This window comes from Enhydra lutris, unplaced genomic scaffold (assembly GCF_002288905.1).
Source record: "Enhydra lutris kenyoni isolate GAN:26980312 unplaced genomic scaffold, ASM228890v2 scaffoldscaffold59, whole genome shotgun sequence".
Lineage (NCBI taxonomy): Eukaryota > Metazoa > Chordata > Mammalia > Carnivora > Mustelidae > Enhydra > Enhydra lutris.
The window spans coordinates 11,499,050-11,518,459 of record NW_019154143.1 but is presented as its reverse complement, the minus strand read 5'-3'; the positions used below and the strand labels follow the sequence as shown (position 1 = coordinate 11,518,459).

At 44.3% G+C, this 19,410-nt stretch overlaps 1 protein-coding gene across 1 annotated transcript in view; it reads right to left on the bottom strand.

Moving 5' to 3' along the window:
* LOC111158416 (MER proto-oncogene, tyrosine kinase) overlaps window positions 1-19,410 on the bottom strand; it is a 111,421-nt gene that overhangs the window by 18,278 nt on the left and 73,733 nt on the right. The window contains exons 9-14 of the mRNA XM_022520418.1: window positions 12,019-12,172; window positions 9,570-9,723; window positions 6,592-6,677; window positions 5,143-5,238; window positions 4,345-4,425; window positions 457-549 (exon numbers count right to left, since the gene is read on the bottom strand). Of these exons, the coding sequence (XP_022376126.1) occupies window positions 457-549; window positions 4,345-4,425; window positions 5,143-5,238; window positions 6,592-6,677; window positions 9,570-9,723; window positions 12,019-12,172 (664 nt within the window). The remainder of the gene's footprint in view (window positions 1-456; window positions 550-4,344; window positions 4,426-5,142; window positions 5,239-6,591; window positions 6,678-9,569; window positions 9,724-12,018; window positions 12,173-19,410) is intronic.

Genomic DNA, 19,410 nt, shown 5'->3' with positions numbered 1-19,410 from the left:
AGTATTAGATCCCAGCAAACCATACTTGAAAATACGTTAAGAAATTGTTTCTCAAAGATTGATCTATGGAATTTGTCTACTTTGACAGGTTTACCCTACTGGTATTTGATTCACGGATAACTTTAAATCAATACAAATTATAACACAGTTTAACATAAGCTTTTGTCTTGCCTTGGAGTAAAGTGGGGGCCCCCGTTTTCACCCACAGTCACCTAGACCTCTGTGGACACTAAACGTTCCTGAGCCCTTGGGGTGGTCAAGACACGCAAGCCCATTTTTACCATCAGCCTCAGAAAATATAATTGTAAGAAGCCTTTGGGGTGAAAAACTCAATGTTATCAATTACTGTGGGGGTCATACAAAGTATAACCTTATCTGCCCCAAAGACTTTTCCTTTGGCGTGGAGTGGATTAGCCAAGCCCCGCTGCCCCCCAGTCCCACATTTCTCTGAGGTACCTAGGAGTCGGATGACATTGGGGTGGCTGAAGTCTTTCATGCATGCGGCCTCACTGAGGAACTCCTCAATCTCTCGCTGAGAAAAGTTGTCCACTAGGAGAGAGGATGGAAAATGGTAGACACCGATCATTTACTCAGTGAAGGAGAAGGAGGTAAGGGTAATTTTGTTCTATAAAAGTAAAATCAGGAAAAGGCAAAACTACAGTAACGATAAACAGATGAGCTGTTGTCACGCATGGATGGCTGGGGAGGCACAGAGAGAGGGCACACAGGAGAATGTAGGGCAGGGAAACTTGTGCATGGTATTGTAATGGTGCACACAGGATACCGTGTTTGTCAAAACCCAGAATGTTCGATACAAGGTGAAAGCTAACATAACCTATGGACCTTAGTTAATAATGTATCACATGGGTTACGGAAATTCAATTGTAAAAAATGCACCACAGGGATGCAAGATGTTACTGATAGGGAAGATTGTCAAGGGAGAAGGGCAGATGGCAACTCTGTATTTTCTGCCCAATTTTTCTAGAAACCTAAAACTGCTCTAAAAATTAAAGTATATTTGTTAAGACAAAAACAAAAAACAAAACAACCCAACAGGGGACGCCTGGGTGGCTCGGTGGGTTAAGCGTCTGCCTTTGGCTCAGGTCATGATCTCAGGGTCCTGGGATCGAGTCCCACACTGGGTTCCCAGCTTGGTAGGAAGCCTGCTTCCTGCTCTCTCTCTGCCTGCCTCTCTGCCTGCTTGTGATCTCTCTGTCAAATAAATAAATAAAATCTTAAAAAAAAAAAATAAAGCCAATAACCTTGAAAGTCAAATGCAACTGATCTGTTGCAATTATTTTTGCCATAAAGAAAGCCAGAATACATGCTTCTCTCTATCTTGCAAGGCTGATTGCTCAATCATGCCTTGTGCACTGGATACGCTGTCCTAACTTCCATGCCACACCATTTTGGGATTAAACCAACTCGAGAGAGACATCTTGAATTCTATATTATGTTAGGTGAAACAAGCCAGTCACAAGAGTGTAAGTACTGTGTGATTCCATTTTTACGAGGTAATTAGAGATGTCAAATTCACAGAGACAGAAAGGGGGATGGTGGTAGCCCAGGGCAAGTGGGGGCAGAGGAGATGGGAAGTTGACTGATGCCTATGGAGTTTCAGTTTTGCAAGATGAAAAAATTTTGGAGGTGGATGGGGGAGGGGATGGTTGCACAACAGTGTGAATGAACTCAATGCCACTGAATTATGCTCTTAAAAATGGTTAGGATTGGGGCGCCTGGGTGGCTCAGTCATTGGGTGTCTCCCTTCGGCTCAGGTCATGATCCCAGGACCCTGGGATCAAGCCCCGCACTGGACTCCCTGCTCAGCAGGGAGTCTGCTTCTCTCTCTCCCAATCCCCCTGCTGGTGTTCTCTCTCTCTCTCTTAAATAAATAAAATCTTTAAAAAAGAAAATGGTTAGGATGGTACATTTTATGTGATGTGTATTTTAAAAACAAAGAAATGAGAAAAACAAAGAAAAACAAACATAAGGCCGGGCATGCCTTAGGGAATTTGCTATAATACTAAGTCTAGACTGAAGTCATACATGCGTGTCGTGTCTCTAGCATAAGGTCTGGACATTCTATGGGCTTTGTATACATTAATCTTTTTCTTCTAAAATTAAGGCAAATTTAAGAAAAGTAAAAAAAAAAATTATAGAGATCTGCAAAATGTCTGCTACCTTTGCCCTCACCTATTACCTTTGCTAAGACAATGAGGTGGGTGGAACTGAAAGGATAGGATACACCTGCAAATGCCACCCATCCCACCCCTCCCCAAGGGACCAACATTCCCGGCAAATATGGGAGCCTGGGATGCAGAGGCCAGAGACCGTTCTTTCAATCTTTGGTAATTAGTACAGATGCAATTCTTATGCGAGTAATTCAAATCAGTCAAAGAAGAGCATAGCCAAGGCCAGAGAGGAAACAGGTTCCAGGCCTAGCCCCTTTTACAAGGTCCCCTACACCTTCCAGACCCTATGCTGGTAAATGGGGACAATGGAAAGAGCCTTCACATGGATCAGGTTCAAATAAAAACGCAAGGGGCAGGAACAGAGCTGAATGTGGCTCAGCCTCCTGACTTGGCCCTGTACTGGGTTCAGCTCCAAGGACCACTCTAACTTCATGCGTCTGGGTTTTCAGAGGGTAACACTTGAATCTACTTCTGAGTCATACTGATTTCCTCTTCCTGTCTTCCTGATGAAAGGTAAGAATGACTGCAACGTCCTTTGGCACACGGGGAGTATTCCATAAGTATTGGCCATTATTCTAGACATAAAAGGCTTTGGAAAGCAGAAAGCACCAGTCCATGTGGCTTGCTGGTTATTAGTGTTCCTTTTTGTCTCTGAAAGTAAAACTTCAGCCTCCAGTTCTGGTTAAAAAGTCAAGCTACATGCTTATAATCTAATTTGTGTTTTAAGGCCCAGGAGACAGTGAATTTAAATTTTAGGAAGGAACCGATTTTACTCCTTGATCCAAAATAATATTGAATGGATACAGGAAGTGAACAAGAAAGTAGTGTTAAAGACATTAACAAACGAAGCACCAAATAGTGTCTCTCCATATGAGTCGTGAGGACAACTGTGGGCAAAATGCCCCAAAATCACGGTCTATTCTGTGGGTGCTCAGCTGGACACCTGAAGAATAAAACACAATCCTGCCTCTCCAGGCCCTAGAAATGCCCTTCTTGGGAAAGGGCACGAGGGCAAATGCGGTCATGTTCAGCCATTGCAGCCTGGTCAACATGCGGTGATGAAAAGGTCCAGCACAACCTTCTCCCCTTCAAGCCATCTGACTTCGACAAGTCACCACATCTCTGAGCCTTGTTTTCTTATCGAGATCGGCATCTGCACAAATTCTGGAGCGCCCTAACTAGCATCTGTCTTTCCTTTTGTCAATGCTGTAATTCATTCTCCTCCACACTGCCACCAAAGTGAACTTTCTAGAATGTGATCTGCTTTTGTTCATTTGCTTAAGACTCTTACTGGTGTTCTGGTACTTGTAGGATAAAAGCAGATTGTTTGTGACCAGTTACAAGGCCCTTTCTGCAGGCTGCAGGCTCTCGTCCCAGCTTGTTTGGACGTTCCAGCTTGGGATCACTGCTCTTCATGTACCTTGATCCATAAATATCTATGCTCTCTTTGGGAAATGTCCCTTCCAGGCAGCCCACAACTTCCTGAGGACTGTGCAACCATCCTCAAGTGAGGAAGTGGTCCTGCCGAGCTGGCCAGATCAGCCAGACCAACCCCTGGGGTCAGAGGCTGCCACGAGATCAGCCTTGTCTTGGAAATCCATGCGTTATTTTATTTATTTATTTATTTATTTATTTATTTAAAGATTTTATTTATTTGACAGACAGAGATCACAAGTAGGCAGAGAGGCAGGCAGAGAGAGAGAGAGAGGAGGAAGTAAACTTCCTGCTGAGCAGAGAGCCCAATGCAGGGCTTGATCCCAGGACCCTGGGATCATTGACCTGAGCCGAAGGCAGAGGCTTTAACCCACTGAGCCCCCCAGGTGCCCCGAAATCCATGCTTTATTTTGGAGTCCTTCGCTCTACTGGGTGAGAGAGGGAGGAAGGGGGAGAGAGAGAGAGAACAAGACAGAGAGGAAGGCGTGGTGTAAATAACAAACATAACTTCTTTGAGTATAAAGTATATACCATGAAGATATGAAGAGCTCCTGACGGTCACTTTCCCTCTGTGACCACACAGTGTTCTGGACGGCCTCCGGACCCATCAGTGACTGAGAGCATGACACACGAACCCCCTCACTGGCCTTACACAGCACCAGGTTACTGCCCCAACTGCCCACACTGGCGGGAAGGTGTTTCATCAGAGGTAACTCACACTTCATGGTCTTCACGGCCACTTTCAGAGAGGTCCCATCTTGCTGCTTAAGATTTCCTTCCATCACAGACCCAAACTCTCCTGTGAAGACAGACGACATCTATACAGATCGTGGAGAATCTTCCCAGACCACAGAAACGCTACAGTTCTCCCGCTGCTGTTTTTACGTGACCGGACAGTGACCCATATGCGGCAGCCGGGCAGAGCCTGATGGGGTCACCCACACTCGCAAACCAGGGACACAGGCCATGCACAAGCTTGTCACAAGCCTGCTTGGCTCAGGCTTGGCTCAGCCCCTCATTTTATTAAGCATTATAACTGATCCAATGCACTTAGAGAACAATGTGGAAAATGTTACTGACATTTATAAAGTAGAAATTCTTAATACCATGATCATTCATCCTAGTATCAGTTTGACAAACTGACTACTATTTTCACTTTTGTTCCTATTTAACTAATTAGGAAAGTGCCCAAGACAGTAAACTTAAGAACCAGAGGTATTTAGAGTAAAGAGGAAACTGACCAATGAATTGCACGCTTTTTCAATGAAGGAAGGGAATTAATATTTTTCAAGGCCCTACTGTCTGTGCAAGGCACCGTAGAGGTCCTTTTCATACGCCTAATCTGAGTTTCAAAAACCACTATTTACTTTTTCATTTTAATAAATTATAAAATAGAACTATCTGCATTGTAAGTTAAAGTCACAAAATGGTGCTTTACATAATAAATATATATATAAAAAATACTGTAAATGGCTTATCCTCTTACCTCACATTTTAAAAGAAATTAACTGCTTACCTTCGCCCAGGATTTTTCCCAGAATTAACAGATTCCTGTCAATCACAACATCTTCTAGTTTATTTTGCAGTTCTTCGCTGACTCCCAAGCTACGCACTATAAAGGAGGGACAGAGTCTGTATTAAGAATTGTCAGTGTGCGCCCTTTCATTTGAACAGAATTAAAATGATATATACAGCCCTATCAAGGAGTTAAACATTTTCTTCATTTTGTACGCAGGGTTCTCCCCACAAAAAGCCTGTAATAAAACATCGCCCTTAATTCTGCTATGATTAAAGTGAGGAAAATGAATTCTTCAGGGCAAGATTAATTCTGAAGGATTACAAAAATCAGAATCATGTTTCTCTTCCCACCACACAGTAACGGCGGCCAGAAATCAGATTCGTGAGGGCATGGGGGGGTGGGGGAGGTGCCCTTGATTTAAAGGAGTAAGGAAGATAGTAGGTACTTTCTAGTGGAGTATTTGCTATTTTATCCCTAAGTACAGCATACAAAAGAGCCATTGGCTTACCTCCCCTGTCCTATGCCGGGGAAAGAGGCCCAGCAGCCATAAGAAACACTGACAGAACAAGCTACTGTTCTACCTATGGGATATGGAACCTCATTATAATGACATAAAAAGTACTAAACTGAGTACTTGCAAGAAAGTAGAGAATAAGATCTTCTACAATAAGGTATCAATATGCAGCACTGACAACAGGTGTTACTAATAAGACGAATTAAACAATTCAATAACATTGGCAAATGACTCAGTTTGTGCCATAGTTAAGAAAAGTAAAAAAATAAATAAAATAAAAATAGAAAATATTCTTCCTTGAACAAGTTTCTGTTTCAGAGCCCCCTTTTCTATCCTGCTTATATATTTGTTTTATTGTTTTTGCTTTTGGCAAGCATCCAGAAGCTCGAATTCGATAATATTTGCACCTACTTTCTACACTGTTTCTTAATTCATCAAGAACGCAGCTGTCCGTTTATTCTCACTCTTCAAACTAGAAGGCTCCATTGCGATTCAGCAAAACTCAAACCATAATTGTTATGAAGTATGTTGGCAAATTGTTCTCTGAATGGGTTGCCACAGAAAAGTGAGAAATAAACTCAGATATCATGTCAATTGCTTTGCTGTTTTCTTTAAAGCCCTGACCTCTGACCACATCTTCTCCTAACACTGTGGTGAGTTCCTGTTTGTGGTGTTAGGAGTCTTTAAACCCGGCCACTTTACCACAGGGCCCACTTGAGAGTTCCAGTAAACCGGGCAACAGTGGTGTACACAGCGACAACATCTGACTAGCTACTGCCGGTTTCTGGTTTCTGAAGACCTTTTGCATGTTAAAAATATCCATTCTTCGACTCCTTTGGCTTTTGTTAGAGATCTACTGATGAATTCGTTGTTCTTTCTTTGCTCTCAACTACTTTAACTTTTGCCAGAAAAGGGAAATGATGTTAACTTACAGGTGAGTTCGATGGCTCGCCGACAGAAGGATTTCTTTGCTATATAATTGACGACTAATTCTGAATCTTCCTCTGCAAAGGCGTTCCTGGGTGAACAGAAATGAAGACATCCCATATTGTAAGAAAAGGGCTCCCAGGACAGGGGCTGCTTTGACAAGGAAGTCATCAAGCCACTGCCTGTTCAAAATGCCTCTATAACAAAGACATTTCCCACTGGGAGAAAGAGGTTTCTTCCCATAGCTCTATTTCAGGTCTGTTTAGCAAAGTCAAAACAACTCTGTCCAAGGACCATCAACAACACAGAACAACTGAGAAGCTCCCAGTGGCCCAAGCTGTAACAGTCTGAGCAACAAAATAAAGTAGTATTAGATTATAATTCAAAGTATAAAATGAATACCCACAAGTCCATACTGGTATGTTTGTGACTGAATACATAAATGAGGTGTAGAGACAAACCTCTGCAGAAGAATTCCAGGTATTTTATGGAGATACTCTGCCCTTTAGAGGTGGAGGAAGTGTAACTCCTCATCCTGGTAAGCGTGAGCTGTGCACATTGACTTATTTCCAAAGAATATAGTAAGGGAAGGAAGAAAAATAACCACGTCTCATTTAAGTGACAGAATTAATGTTAGAACGCAAGCATCATGTCTTCTAGGGCAGTGCCTTCCTCTCCTTCCTCTCCATATGCCAGGCTCCTTGTCACCACAGGGCCTTTGCATGTGCTGCTATTGCTGGTTTTAACGATCCTTCCCTTTGTCTTTCACCAAATTAAGTCTTGTTCTTTCTTCATATTTTGGTTCAGGGATCACATCTGCAGGGAGGTCTTTTCTGACTTTTTTTTTTTTTTTTTTTAAAGATTTTATTTATTTATTTGTTAGAGAGAGAGAGAGAGAGAGCATGAGCACAGGCAGACAGAGTGGTAGGCAGAGGCAGAGGGAGAAGCAGGCTCCCCGCTGAGCAAGGAGCCCGATGTGGGACTCGATCCCAGGACGCTGGGATCATGACCTGAGCCGAAGGCAGCCGCTTAACCAACTGAGCCACCCAGGCGTCCCCTTTTCTGACTTTCTTAATGTAGTCAAATTCTCCCATTATACACTCTTACATATCCCTTTATATAGGATTTCACACAGTTGCCATTTTATATTTACTTGTGTGATTACTGCTTGATTCTCCATCATCTGTGAGCACCCATGAGGGCAGGAGCAATGCCTGTTTTTGTTCATTCTTGGAAAGCCCAGGTTCTCACCTACAAGGCCTTCACATATTACTGAGCTACTCTTAAAATTTCCGCAGAGGTTCTCTGCATCTGTTTCACAATGAGCTCACAAACAACGCCTAGACTCTGGGATGAATATCAGTCAATTACATGTTCAGGATTTAGATCAGAGTTCTTCATTTCTTTAAAATAGTCATTCTTGGGGGCGCCTGGGTGGCTCAGTGGGTTAAGCCTCTGCCTTCAGCTCAGGTCATGATCTCAGGATCCTGGGATCGAGCCCCACATCAGGCTCTCTGCTCGGGAGGGGGCCTGCTTCTCCCTTCTCACTGCCTGCCTCTCTGTCTACTTGTGATCTGTCCAAAAAAAAAAAAATTTAAAATAGTAATTCTTGGGACACCTGGGTGGCTCAGTGGGTTAAGCCTCTGCCTTTGGCTCAGGTCATGGCCTCAGGGTTCTGGGATGGAGCCCCGCATCCAGCTCTCTGCTCAGCGGGGAGCCTGCTTCCTCCTTTCTCTCTGCCTGCCTCTCTGCCTACTTGTGATCTCTCTCTGTCAAATAAATAAATAAAATCTTAAAAAAAAAATACAATAGTCATTCTTAGTGGGGCCTGGGTGCCTTTGTCAGTTAACCGTCTACCTTCTGGGCTCAACTCATGACCTCAGGGTCCCGGGATCAAGCCCTGCTCAGTGGGGAGTCTGTTTCTCTCTCTCCCTGTGCCCCTCCCACCTGGCTTGTGCTCTCTTTCTCTCACAAATAAAATTAAAAAAATTTTTAAATAGTCATTCTTAGAATTTACATACTAAGATATAATAATTATAAGGACAGAATTAATAAGTACTGAAGGATAGTATCCTGACTAGGATGGATACAAATAAAGGGCAGTTGAGCCTCTAGTCTCAAGCCCCCTCAAGCCAATGGAAAGGTTTGGAGTGGAATGTTCTAGGAGCATTGTTAAGATGCAGCAACGAACAAAGGTTGCTCAGCTCCCTTCAAAACACTCACCCTCCCTCACTATGTCCCATTCCAGGCTGTCAACAACCTGCCTCTTACAGAATACTTCCTCTGCTCCATGAGTGATAAACGGGATTTCATGGAAATCCAAACTCACTACAGAGGCACTGGAGTAGAAAACAGAGTCAGAAACAAATCTGCACACCTAGCCTTCTTCTCATAGGTTGCCCTAATATACCTGCCCAACTTTGCTGATACTTAACTACTGTTCTAAAAGTCAGATATATAGAAAATCAGAATAAGAGCCTCTTTTACACTTGAATGTGAAAATGTAAAGTTCTTCTCTCTTAGAAAAAATCACTGATCATTACAGAAAATGCATAAAATACAGCAAAAAAGGAAAACACAGAATCATCTTCACTTATACCATCCAGAATTGCTAATGCTTTGGTGAATTTCCTTCTGGTGTTTTTGCCTATACATACATTTCACTTGTTTTTAAAAAAATAACTAGGATTATTTTTAAGACTTCTAACAAAAATCCTCATTTTACAGCAATCAAGTTTGAGTACTGAAGGCCTAGTGATGCTCTTCTCCGTAAATGAGCCTCTTTCAAGGCTGGCTTCCATTGCTGGCTGCCTCTGTTGTACCAGCCTAAGCAAGGAAGCTGCCTGCCCCCAGGATGTACATAAGACAGGACCCCCAGCTGAGTACAGCGGTGAGGAGCTGAGCCAGCAGGAGAGGCATTATCCGTTGGCAGAACAAGCACATGATACCATCGAGCACAACATTTTAAACTGGGGAGACTTACCCAAACTTTGTCTCCTGGATTCTTTTTCTGATGATCAGAGAAATATATAAAACTGACCCGATAAAAACAAATCCACAAAAGCAACCAAGGATGATGAGCACAGGATCTGTGTTGCCAGGTGCTGGGGTTGATGAGGGAGCAAAATCTATCCAACCTAGTAAAAAACCAATAGGATCCATTGAAAACATCCCGTTGCGATCCAAAATATGTAAGAAACACCGGCTCGTAAAAGGGAAAGAAGATAGTCAAAACCTCTAGAACTTACTCCTTGCATATTCCGTGGTCTGCATACGTGGGTAGTCCTCACTCTGATGGTGAGAGAGGAGACCACACACAGCGATCTTAATAATTAAAGGGAGACTCTCACCATGTCAGTTTTTGAATGTGTAAGGAATTGGAAACAATGGTAAAACCCTTATTTATCTGGTCTACTGTAATTTAAAACACCAGAAATGTTGAGAATTCAAAGATTACATTTCTTTGTAGAAAAGCTTATCATGAGTAGTTTGAATAGTATCTCTCTTCTTCTGGTCCCATAACTAAGATATGGCAAGAGTATATTTTCTGCGCCCTGAAGAATTTTCATACTCCCTTCTGGGTTTGGGATCGTTCCCCACATCTTACCCTCAGTGCTTTCAAAGCTGTGAACTATCTCTGAGCATTCCTTTGTGTGAAGACTGTGGCTTGTATAACTTCCTTGGGGCCATCTTCCTCTTTTGGGTGCGGCCACTCGGCTCACGTCATAAAGTCACCTTCGCCGTATTCCCTGGCCACAGAGCTAGTCAGTCACATGGCAGCTGTGTCTGCATTCCCACAGCCAGCTGTGTCTTCCACGCTCCGCGTTCAATTCCAATTTCACTTCACACCGATACCCTTCCTTTCTTTTCCTCCCTTCGTCTTTGTTCACCGACTCCCTCTTTCAAGGACTTTTTTTTTTTTTTTAAAGATTTTATTTATTTATTTGACAGACAGAGATCACAAGCAGGCAGAGAGGCAGGCAGAGAGAGAGAGGGAAGCAGGCTCCCCGCTGAGCAGAGAGCCCAATGCAGGGCTCGATCCCAGGACCCTGGGATCATGACCCGAGCCGAAGGCAGAGGCCTTAACCCACTGAGCCACCCAGGCGCCCCTCAAGGACTTATTTTTATCAAATGTCAAGTGTCTTCCTAGATGCATGTGATTTGAATCATGGGAGTACAGTCTGCAACCACTGAGAGACTTTGAGACAAGTGACAAGACTGGTCATGATCATGATGCGCATCTGTTACTTATGTAGGGGTTTGTGGACAGGACAGCTGGCGGCGAAGTGCAGGCTTCGTGCAATTACAGAGACTACATGATGGTAACTCAAGTTCAGACCATGTCATTGGGGAACCAGTGTGATTTAACCCAACTGTGGTAGCTGAAATGCATGCATGTTGGAACTGTGCAAAGCAAGGACTGTCGGAAGGGCACAGCTTTGTAAGACGTTGGAGAGTTTCCCATGTATGAAGATAAGAGCTCTGTCCTCTTAAACTCTGATTTTTTTCAACCTATGCCCTTAGAATCAGAATCTCATTGTCTCTGAATTTCTACCAGGGAAACACACCTTGCTTGCCATCACCAGTTACTAATGTTCCCTAGATGCAGAGCCCATGGGCTGCAGAAACTGTAATATGGCTCCCTTTCAGCATGTTTGAGGGTCACCACAACACACATTCAGGAACTCAGGGGTCCACACACAAGTTCTATCTGCTGCGGGTACAAAGACCCAATTTGTAAATGTAAAAATCATATGGAAAGAGATGGCCGTGCATGAGCTTACGATAGCAGTTTAATATCAAGTGACCCATAGTAGTGAGAGTCAGAACAAAGGGGGCTCCCCTGGTCTAATGGAAACGTCTGGGGCCACACGGGGCAACACAGGGGCAGCTTGCCCAAGGGTTCTCCAACAACATGCAAGAGATGGCACACAGGCTGAGCATTCAGCTTGGTGAGCCCCATGCCGTGTAAGGACAGCTTCTGTAGGCAACGCTTTGTGTTCTGTACCGATCATGTCAGCAAGGCTTGGATAACCAGACTGCTTAAATAACACAGAAAATGAACACTAGCCCATAAACAAACAGTACCCATTATAGAGATCTAAGGACTGGCCATACTGCCTGTCCAACGACATCACTGAAACTAAACTCAACAGGGCAAGTCAAATTTGGTATTCCGAAAGGACTCCTCTCCTTCGTGACTAGTACTACCATCAGCAGTAATGGTACAGGGAGGACTCACAGGTAGCAGCACTCTGTGAAGTGTGTTAGCATATCTTTATACGATAAAACGATTTTTATCATTGACAACATTTCCTCCCATCTTTGTGTTTCATCCTTAAACCAGAGGCCCATCCCACATGTCAATCTCGCCATCTGTGCATCGCCGGGGCTGACACAGGCTATCAGCCGGCAAGGAACCTGGCTCTCACCGTGTGCAGGGATGAACATTTTCACTGGGTCACTGAAAGGCCCGACGCCCCCCCTGGTGATGGCGGCAATCTTCACTGTGCACGTGGCGTTGTGGACTTGAACAGAAATCTGAGCACGGCTGCCATTCCAGCCAACTTCTTCAGACAGCTCTTTCTGGGGACAGAAAAGGAAGGAAGGGGAATGAAATACTGAGGTGCCAGGGGCACGTCGCCAGCTTGCCCGCAGTTCCCCTCAGGGAAGTCATCCCACCTGCATCCCGGAGAGCAGTGGCCGTGTTTCCACCGCTTCCCTTCCTCATTCAGGCCACAGCTGATGGAACCAAAAGGTGGGTAGGGACCCAGAAGGGGCTGGCAGCAACCTCAGGGCTCGGGGCCTGAGTCAGCTAAGGCTGTGAGGGCATGGCACTTAGGATGGTCAGCAAAGAAGCCGCTGGACGGGAGGAGAATGTAGCAGAGGCAGCCGGATACCTCCTCGAGACCCCTGCCCTCAGAACCACCACAGCCTAACGCCCAAGAGCCACACTGTACCTTGACATTGACCTCCTGCCAACGTCCCTTGAGCCAGCATGAATGGGCTCCTGTTCTTGCAATTTTAAGTGTTCTGGCTAAAATCTACATTGAAGAGGCCACGGGCACTGTTTGCTTTTTTTTTTTCCCCCTCCAGTGTAATACATGCACAATTTTCTCAATTTTCAAAAATCTGGTTTCACTTTTACTTATTTTATTTTATAACCACTGCCACGCAACATGCGCCATGAAAACATAGGTAAAATGATTTTAGGGAAAAAAAAAAACCAAAAAACCAGACCTCAGTGCTTCTGTGACACTATCCCCTTTGTTTCCAAACCTGGACGATGCTGTTGTCCTCTGGCATAAGAAACTAATTTTAGGTTGGGGACTGGCTTTTCAAATGGGAACTGGAGGGCTGGTAAAGGCTGAAATGAGGCCCCAGGAACCGGTCTTTAATCTCTGCATTTTGGGAGATTTCTCTGATTTCACAGAGAGACCGAGAGAAATGTCACACCACGAGGGTGGGGTACAGATACCATGGGTCACAGAGAGCAGAGGCCTGGCTGGGGTGGCAGCTTTATTCCCTGGTCACCCTGTCTCATGCTAATCACTTTTTTTTTTCTTTTAAAGATTTTTATTTATTTATTAGAGAGAGAGAGAGATCACAAGTAGGCAGAGAGGCAGGTGGGGTGGGGGGAGCAGACTCTCTGCTGAGCAGAGAGCCCGATGTAGGGCTGGATCCCAGGGCCCTGAGATCTTGACCTGAGCCGAAGGCAGAGGCTTAACCCACTGAGCCACCCAGGTACCCCTCACGCTAATCACTTCTGACAGATGCAGGATGGGGATGGCTCAGCCCTTAGGGAGAGGGTAGTCCCAACACTGGCGAACAAGGGGGTACCTGGGTCAGCCACCCAGAGACTTGCTACATCTAAACAAGCAGTGTCCATCAGGACTCAGGAATAACCTCAGACAAGGGATGAAAGGGAAAAATAGAGCTTTAAGATATTTTTGTTTTTTCTACCCGCCAACCCCCAAGACTGGGTGCCAAGGAGATTTGTCATTGATTTTTTTTTTATTAATTAAGTAAACAAAATAATAAATTAACAATTTTTTTGGTATAATCAAGGAGTATTCCTTTTTTTTTTTTTTTAAAGATTTATTTATTTATTTGACAGACAGAGATCACAAGTAGGCAGAGAGGCAGGCAGAGAAAGAGGAAGGGAAACAGGCTCACTGCTTCACAGAGAGCCCGATGCGGGACTTGATCCCAGGACCCTGGGATCATGACCTGAGCCAAAAGCACAGGCTTTAACCCACTGAGCCACCCAGGCACCCCCCCCGCCTTTTTTTTTTAAAGAAACAGAGTGTTTTATTTATGGCAAACTCAGTTTTGCTTATGAGTCTGTTGGCATTCTCTATTGGGGGATGGAGATCATCAAATAGAACAACTCCATGGTCCAGACCCAAAGGCACAGAGCCCTGTAGTGAGTCCATCTAGCTGAGAAAAAAACATGTCTACTTCACTATTTATTACCTAACAGCTCCTGAAAGTGCAAAAAATGTCATGTCCAACGAGGGCCATCAGGCCTGCTTCCAGCTTCATGCTTTTCCATCTGCAAGGACTCAAATATATCTATTTGTGAGAATTATCTCAAAATTAGGGGACATGCATAACTATGAAAGAATTAAATCCCTAGAAGAGGAGAAATCCTAAATCAAAATTGTCCTTTTGGGGGGCGCCTGGGTGGCTCAGTGGGTTAAAGCCTCTGCCTTCGGCTCAGGTCATGATCCCAGGGTCCTGGGATCGAGCCCCACATCGGGCTCTCTGCTCAGCAGGGGGCCTGCTTACTCCTCTCTCTCTGCCTGCCTCTCTGCCTACTTGTGATCTCTGTCTGTCAAATAAATAAATAAAATCTTTTTTAAAAAATTGTCCTTTTGGAAATAAATGTAATAGTAGTTGATAATATCCATTTGCTAAGGGCCTACAACTCAAAATGAAAACCCAGAGAAGGAACTCTGAAATTTCCAGCTCCCGTTCCTTAAATGCATTAACAGTGGCAATCATCATGGTTGCTGCTTTGAAGATTCTGAATCGTGAAGTATGGAAATGATGCCAGCTACGCTTGCAGGTAATATATTTTGGAACTACATAAAGAATTTTCCCATTTTAGGGGTGGAGCTCTAATAAATGCTGGAGTAGTGATGAGAAAGATATATGATAAATATTTTAGTAGAGGTGTAACAATTTTCTCTAAGAATATCTTTAAACGATAGTTTAAAAATGCTCCATTTTTTAATTTTTTTTTTTGAGAGAGAGAGAGAGAGAGAAAGAGAGAGAGAACGAGAGTGTGTGCGTGTGTGTGCTTGAGTGGGACTGGGGAGGGAAGGAGCAGATGAAGAGAGAGAATCTCAAGCAGGTTCCACACTCAGCATGAAGCCCACGGTGGGGCTTGATCTCATGACCCTGAGATCATGACCTGAGCTGGAATCAAGAGTCAGATGCTTAACAGACTGAGCCACCCAGGCGCCCCAAAAATGATCTTTCTTAAAAATGCATGTAATTTATCCATATTCTATTGATGCCAAATATGTAAAGAGAGGTGTGACCATATACATATCCCCAAGTATTTATTTTGATTTTGATTTTGAAATCTAACAGAGAAATCCGTTTAAAATCACACATATAGGAGGCACCCCTGTGGGGATTATCTCTTTCACCATCAGAGTGCAGAAGGGGTGGCCATTTCCCTGGCATGAGGTGGTCCAGTTCTGGGGTACACGCCATGGGCTAACTGCACATTTCTCATTCCATGAGACTTCATCCTCACCCACAGAGCCCTGTATCCTTGAGGACTTAAAATCTAAGAGCCTTTTCAGGTAATAAATATGACACCTGATTACAACTACACAGAACACAAGTGGACCATGGCCGTTGGGGAAAGTGATAGCGTATCTTTGGAGACAATTTCTTTTTTTTCCCTGTGAGGCACTAGAGTCAGTCAGAGCTACTACAGTAAGTATTCGTTTCCAGTAATCCAAAGACTTTAATATCTCCCAACTCTGTAAGAATCCACAGCCCTGGAATTCATAACTGTAATTTAGAATAAGGGCCATCATGAGTGCCTGGGTGGCTCAGTCGGTTAAGGATCTGCCTTCAGCTCAGGTCATGATCCCAGGGTCCTGGGATCGAGTCCCACGTTGGGCTCCCTGCTCAGCGGGGAGACTGCTTCTCCCTCTCCCTCTCCTGCTCCCCCTGCTTGTGCTGTCCGTCATAAATAAATAAAATCTTTATTTAAAAAAAAAAAAAGGGGCCCGTCTTATTGCCTAAGAGAATAGTAACACTCAATGGGGGAGGAACCACTGGGTCAAAGCTTCTGTGCTGCTATGACAACAAAAGTGACTTGTTCAGCAGGCTTCCCGTTCACAGGTGTCCATGCAAAACTCAAATCTTACTCTTCAAACATGCTCTGTTCCTACTTCTTTTTGCTAAGAGGCAATGGAGTGGAATTTGAGTGAGACACACTATTATGTAGAAAGCCAAGGGCATGTGGGAAGGAATATTGGGCTCGGAAAAACACTGGCTCTGGAGTCAGTCCGGCCCGGGTTCTTACCCCACTGCTGCCAATTTCAAGCTCTGTGACTCTGCGTAAGTTACTCCACATCTCTGAGCTTCAGTTTCCTCAAATGAACATTGAAAGTAAGAGTATCTTTTTCACAGTGTTTTTGTAAGGAGTCAATGAATTCCTCTATGTGCCATAGTTAGCACACAGTCTGGCACACTGTAAGTAACCCATGGTGGTCATTATTACTCCTATATCACCTATGAGGTCCTATATGTGGATCATCTTTCCCTATAAATCGAAGGTCCTCTTACAGAAGTGACCTTCTGTAAGTATTTTCTTACTGCAAGATATCTTACTGCAAGATGCCTTGTAGTATCTTTCAAGTCTTGGTACATCAGAGAAAATAATCAAGGCTAGCTAGTCCCCCAAAAGAAGAAGTTTATTTGAACAATTCATGGAATTTACCACCATTGTCGGTTTCTTGTCCAGGCCACACGTACCATCCTGGATCAACCCTTGGGTTTTGTAAGTGTTCCAGACACCTGGCTGACCAATCCTACAAGAACCTCACCTATCCTCATACCTTCACAGGACATCGGCTCAAATGCTCTGCCCTCCTTTGACAGTGAGTGACAGGGAGCAATGAGGAAAGGAAGAGGCAGAGAGCACATGCCAGAATCCAGCCTGGCAGATTGTCAGGAAGCAGTGGTCTAGGCCTGAGGAAGGACTCCTTGAATGCACCGTGGCTCTTCTAGGTCTTTAAAAAGAAGTTGCTTCTATATGTCCTGTTCTCTCTAGGCCCCTCATAATCTGCTTTCAAACTCCCTTCTGATCTAATATCTCTACCCTTTCCAAACACAATTAAGCCAGCATTAGAGCCACAATCCCATAATAATGAGCTTTTTAAGAATAACACATATAAAAGTGAGCCTCTGTTTACCATATGGGCAATTCTGGGTCCAAGTTAAACAGACTTATTTACCATAAAACATCAAAGAGCCTTAAACTTGCCAGTACACACTGTGGATCTTCCAGAAAGGGGTATACTATGCAATATTTTATAAGCTTATTTGCTCGCTGAATTCTTTTCTCAGGGAAAAGAATGTTTTCTCGTGCTCTACTGACAATTTATAGGAGTGGGAATGGATGGGAAACACTAGTCCACACTCATCAAAAGGCTGTCCCATCAGAGAGAGAAACTCTCCAGCTGGTATAGGTGTCAGCCAGGTCTATGCCTCCAGCCCAGTGTCATAAATGCCTAGGAAACAAGTTCAAAGTCATCTGCTTAGATGGTACAAAGATGAGTGAGACGTGGACCCAACTTCAAGGAGACTAGATTGTACTTGCTCCTGACTTTTAGATTTTGAGCTTAGATTTGGAATGCAAGGGATGTAAAGAAAAACAGAACAAAAAAAGGTCGGTATCTTCATCCAGATCAAGTAACTGTGTACACAGTAAATATCAGGAGTTTCTTAGTCTGAAAGTGACATAACAGGTGGGATAACAAAGGTATAAACAATAACCCACCCAAGGATCACATCTTTTTTTTTTTTTAACATTTTAAAAATAAGATTGTATTTATTTATTTGTCAGAGAAAGAGAGAGAGAACAAGCAGGGAGAGTGGCAGACAGAGGCAGAGGGAGAAGCAGGCTCCCCGCTGAGCAGGGAGCCCAATGCAGGACTTGATCCCAGGACCCTGGGATCATGACCTGAGCCGAAGGCAGCTGCTTAGCCAACTGAGCCACCCAGGTGCCCCCCAAGGATCACTTCTAAGAAAGTTCTGAAATTGCATACAAAAAACCCACCCTTGTTAGAGTAAAACCTGGGAATACCTTCCAAAAATATCCGATTCCATTGTCTTGCATAGAGAAGATATACCTTTAGATAGAGTTTTCTAAAACTGGAAATGAAAGGACAATTTTGAGAGATGAAGTTGTGTCTAAGACTTGCCCTCCTGAAATGAAGGGAGTTCAGGAGACAGAGGTGACGGGGACAGAGGTCATTTCAAACTTCACTTCGGGCAGGGGTTTTTAGGGTCATCCCAGGGTTGGCTTTTCCCTCAGTGTTTTTCTTTGCTTCCAGTGGCGGCCCACAAGCCTGAAGCTAAGCTGCCATGGCTCAGTGGGTTAAGCCTCTACCTTTGGCTCAGGTCATGATCTCAAGGTCCTGGGATTGAGCCCTGCATTGGGCTCTCTGCTTGGCAGGGACCCTGCTTCCCCCTCACCCTCTGCCTGCCTCTCTGCCTACTTGTGATCTCTATCTGTCAAATGAATGAATAAATAAAATCTTAAAAAAAAAGAGAGAGAATGTCATCCTGAGGAAAGTGAGCCACTGAGTCTTTTGTATAGCTTGGGTACAATGCAAATGATGTTCTCACTGGGATGATCCAGCATCTCCCAGGAGGTAATGACTGGAAAGGTCACAGCCCTGACTGTGGCAGTATTGTTCTCACCACAGGGGGGACCATTCTGAATAAAGGGCAACAAGCATGAGCAGTGCAGCAGGCTGTGGGTGGCATTTAGGGGAGGCTCTCCACTGCGTCATCCACGAGGCTTCCTTCACTCTCGCCCTTCAGCACGCCTCAGCTCCAGACGTCCCCTCCAAACAAGCAGCCTTCACTCATGCCAGAAGTCAAAAGGATGACCTGCAGCTCTTTAAACAAAACTGTGTTTTTTTTTTTTTTTTTAGACCTCTCAAGTGTCTGCTGATAATGACTATCTTCTGCCAACCAGGGAAAAATAAAATCTTACTGAACCGAAATACAATGATTGGCCCTTCAGGGACTGTTCACAATTTAGCATTGTGAAAGGGGCTTATCTCTGAGAGAGGCACTTGATTCCCCTGATTCAGCCATTGTGGAAATACTGTTAATCAAAGAAGCACCCTGCACAGAGGTCTTAGGCCCAAAGACCAAGAGACGAGAGGCTTCTTTCGTGGCTGCAACACTCCCAACTTGTACAGACAACATTCTGTCATCACTCTGAGGCACAAAAAGTCATGGACTTCAAGCCTTCTTCTTTTTCCTATCTCCCATCATCTACTGCTTCCAAGAGTCTGCTTCCTGATAGGTAAACTGAGTCAGGAAAAGAAGGAGAAGAAGAAATTCCCACTGTGCTTTGGGGAAAGAACAGTTTCAGTAAAAGCTGGATGACGCATGGGGCGCCTGGGTGGCTCAGTGGGTTAAGCCTCTGCCTTCGGCTCAGGTCATGGTCTCAGGGTCTGGGATCGAGCCCCGCATCAGGCAGGGAGCCTGCTTCCTCCTCTCTCTCTGCCTACTTGTGATCTCTCCTCTCTCTCAAATAAATAAATAAAATCTTT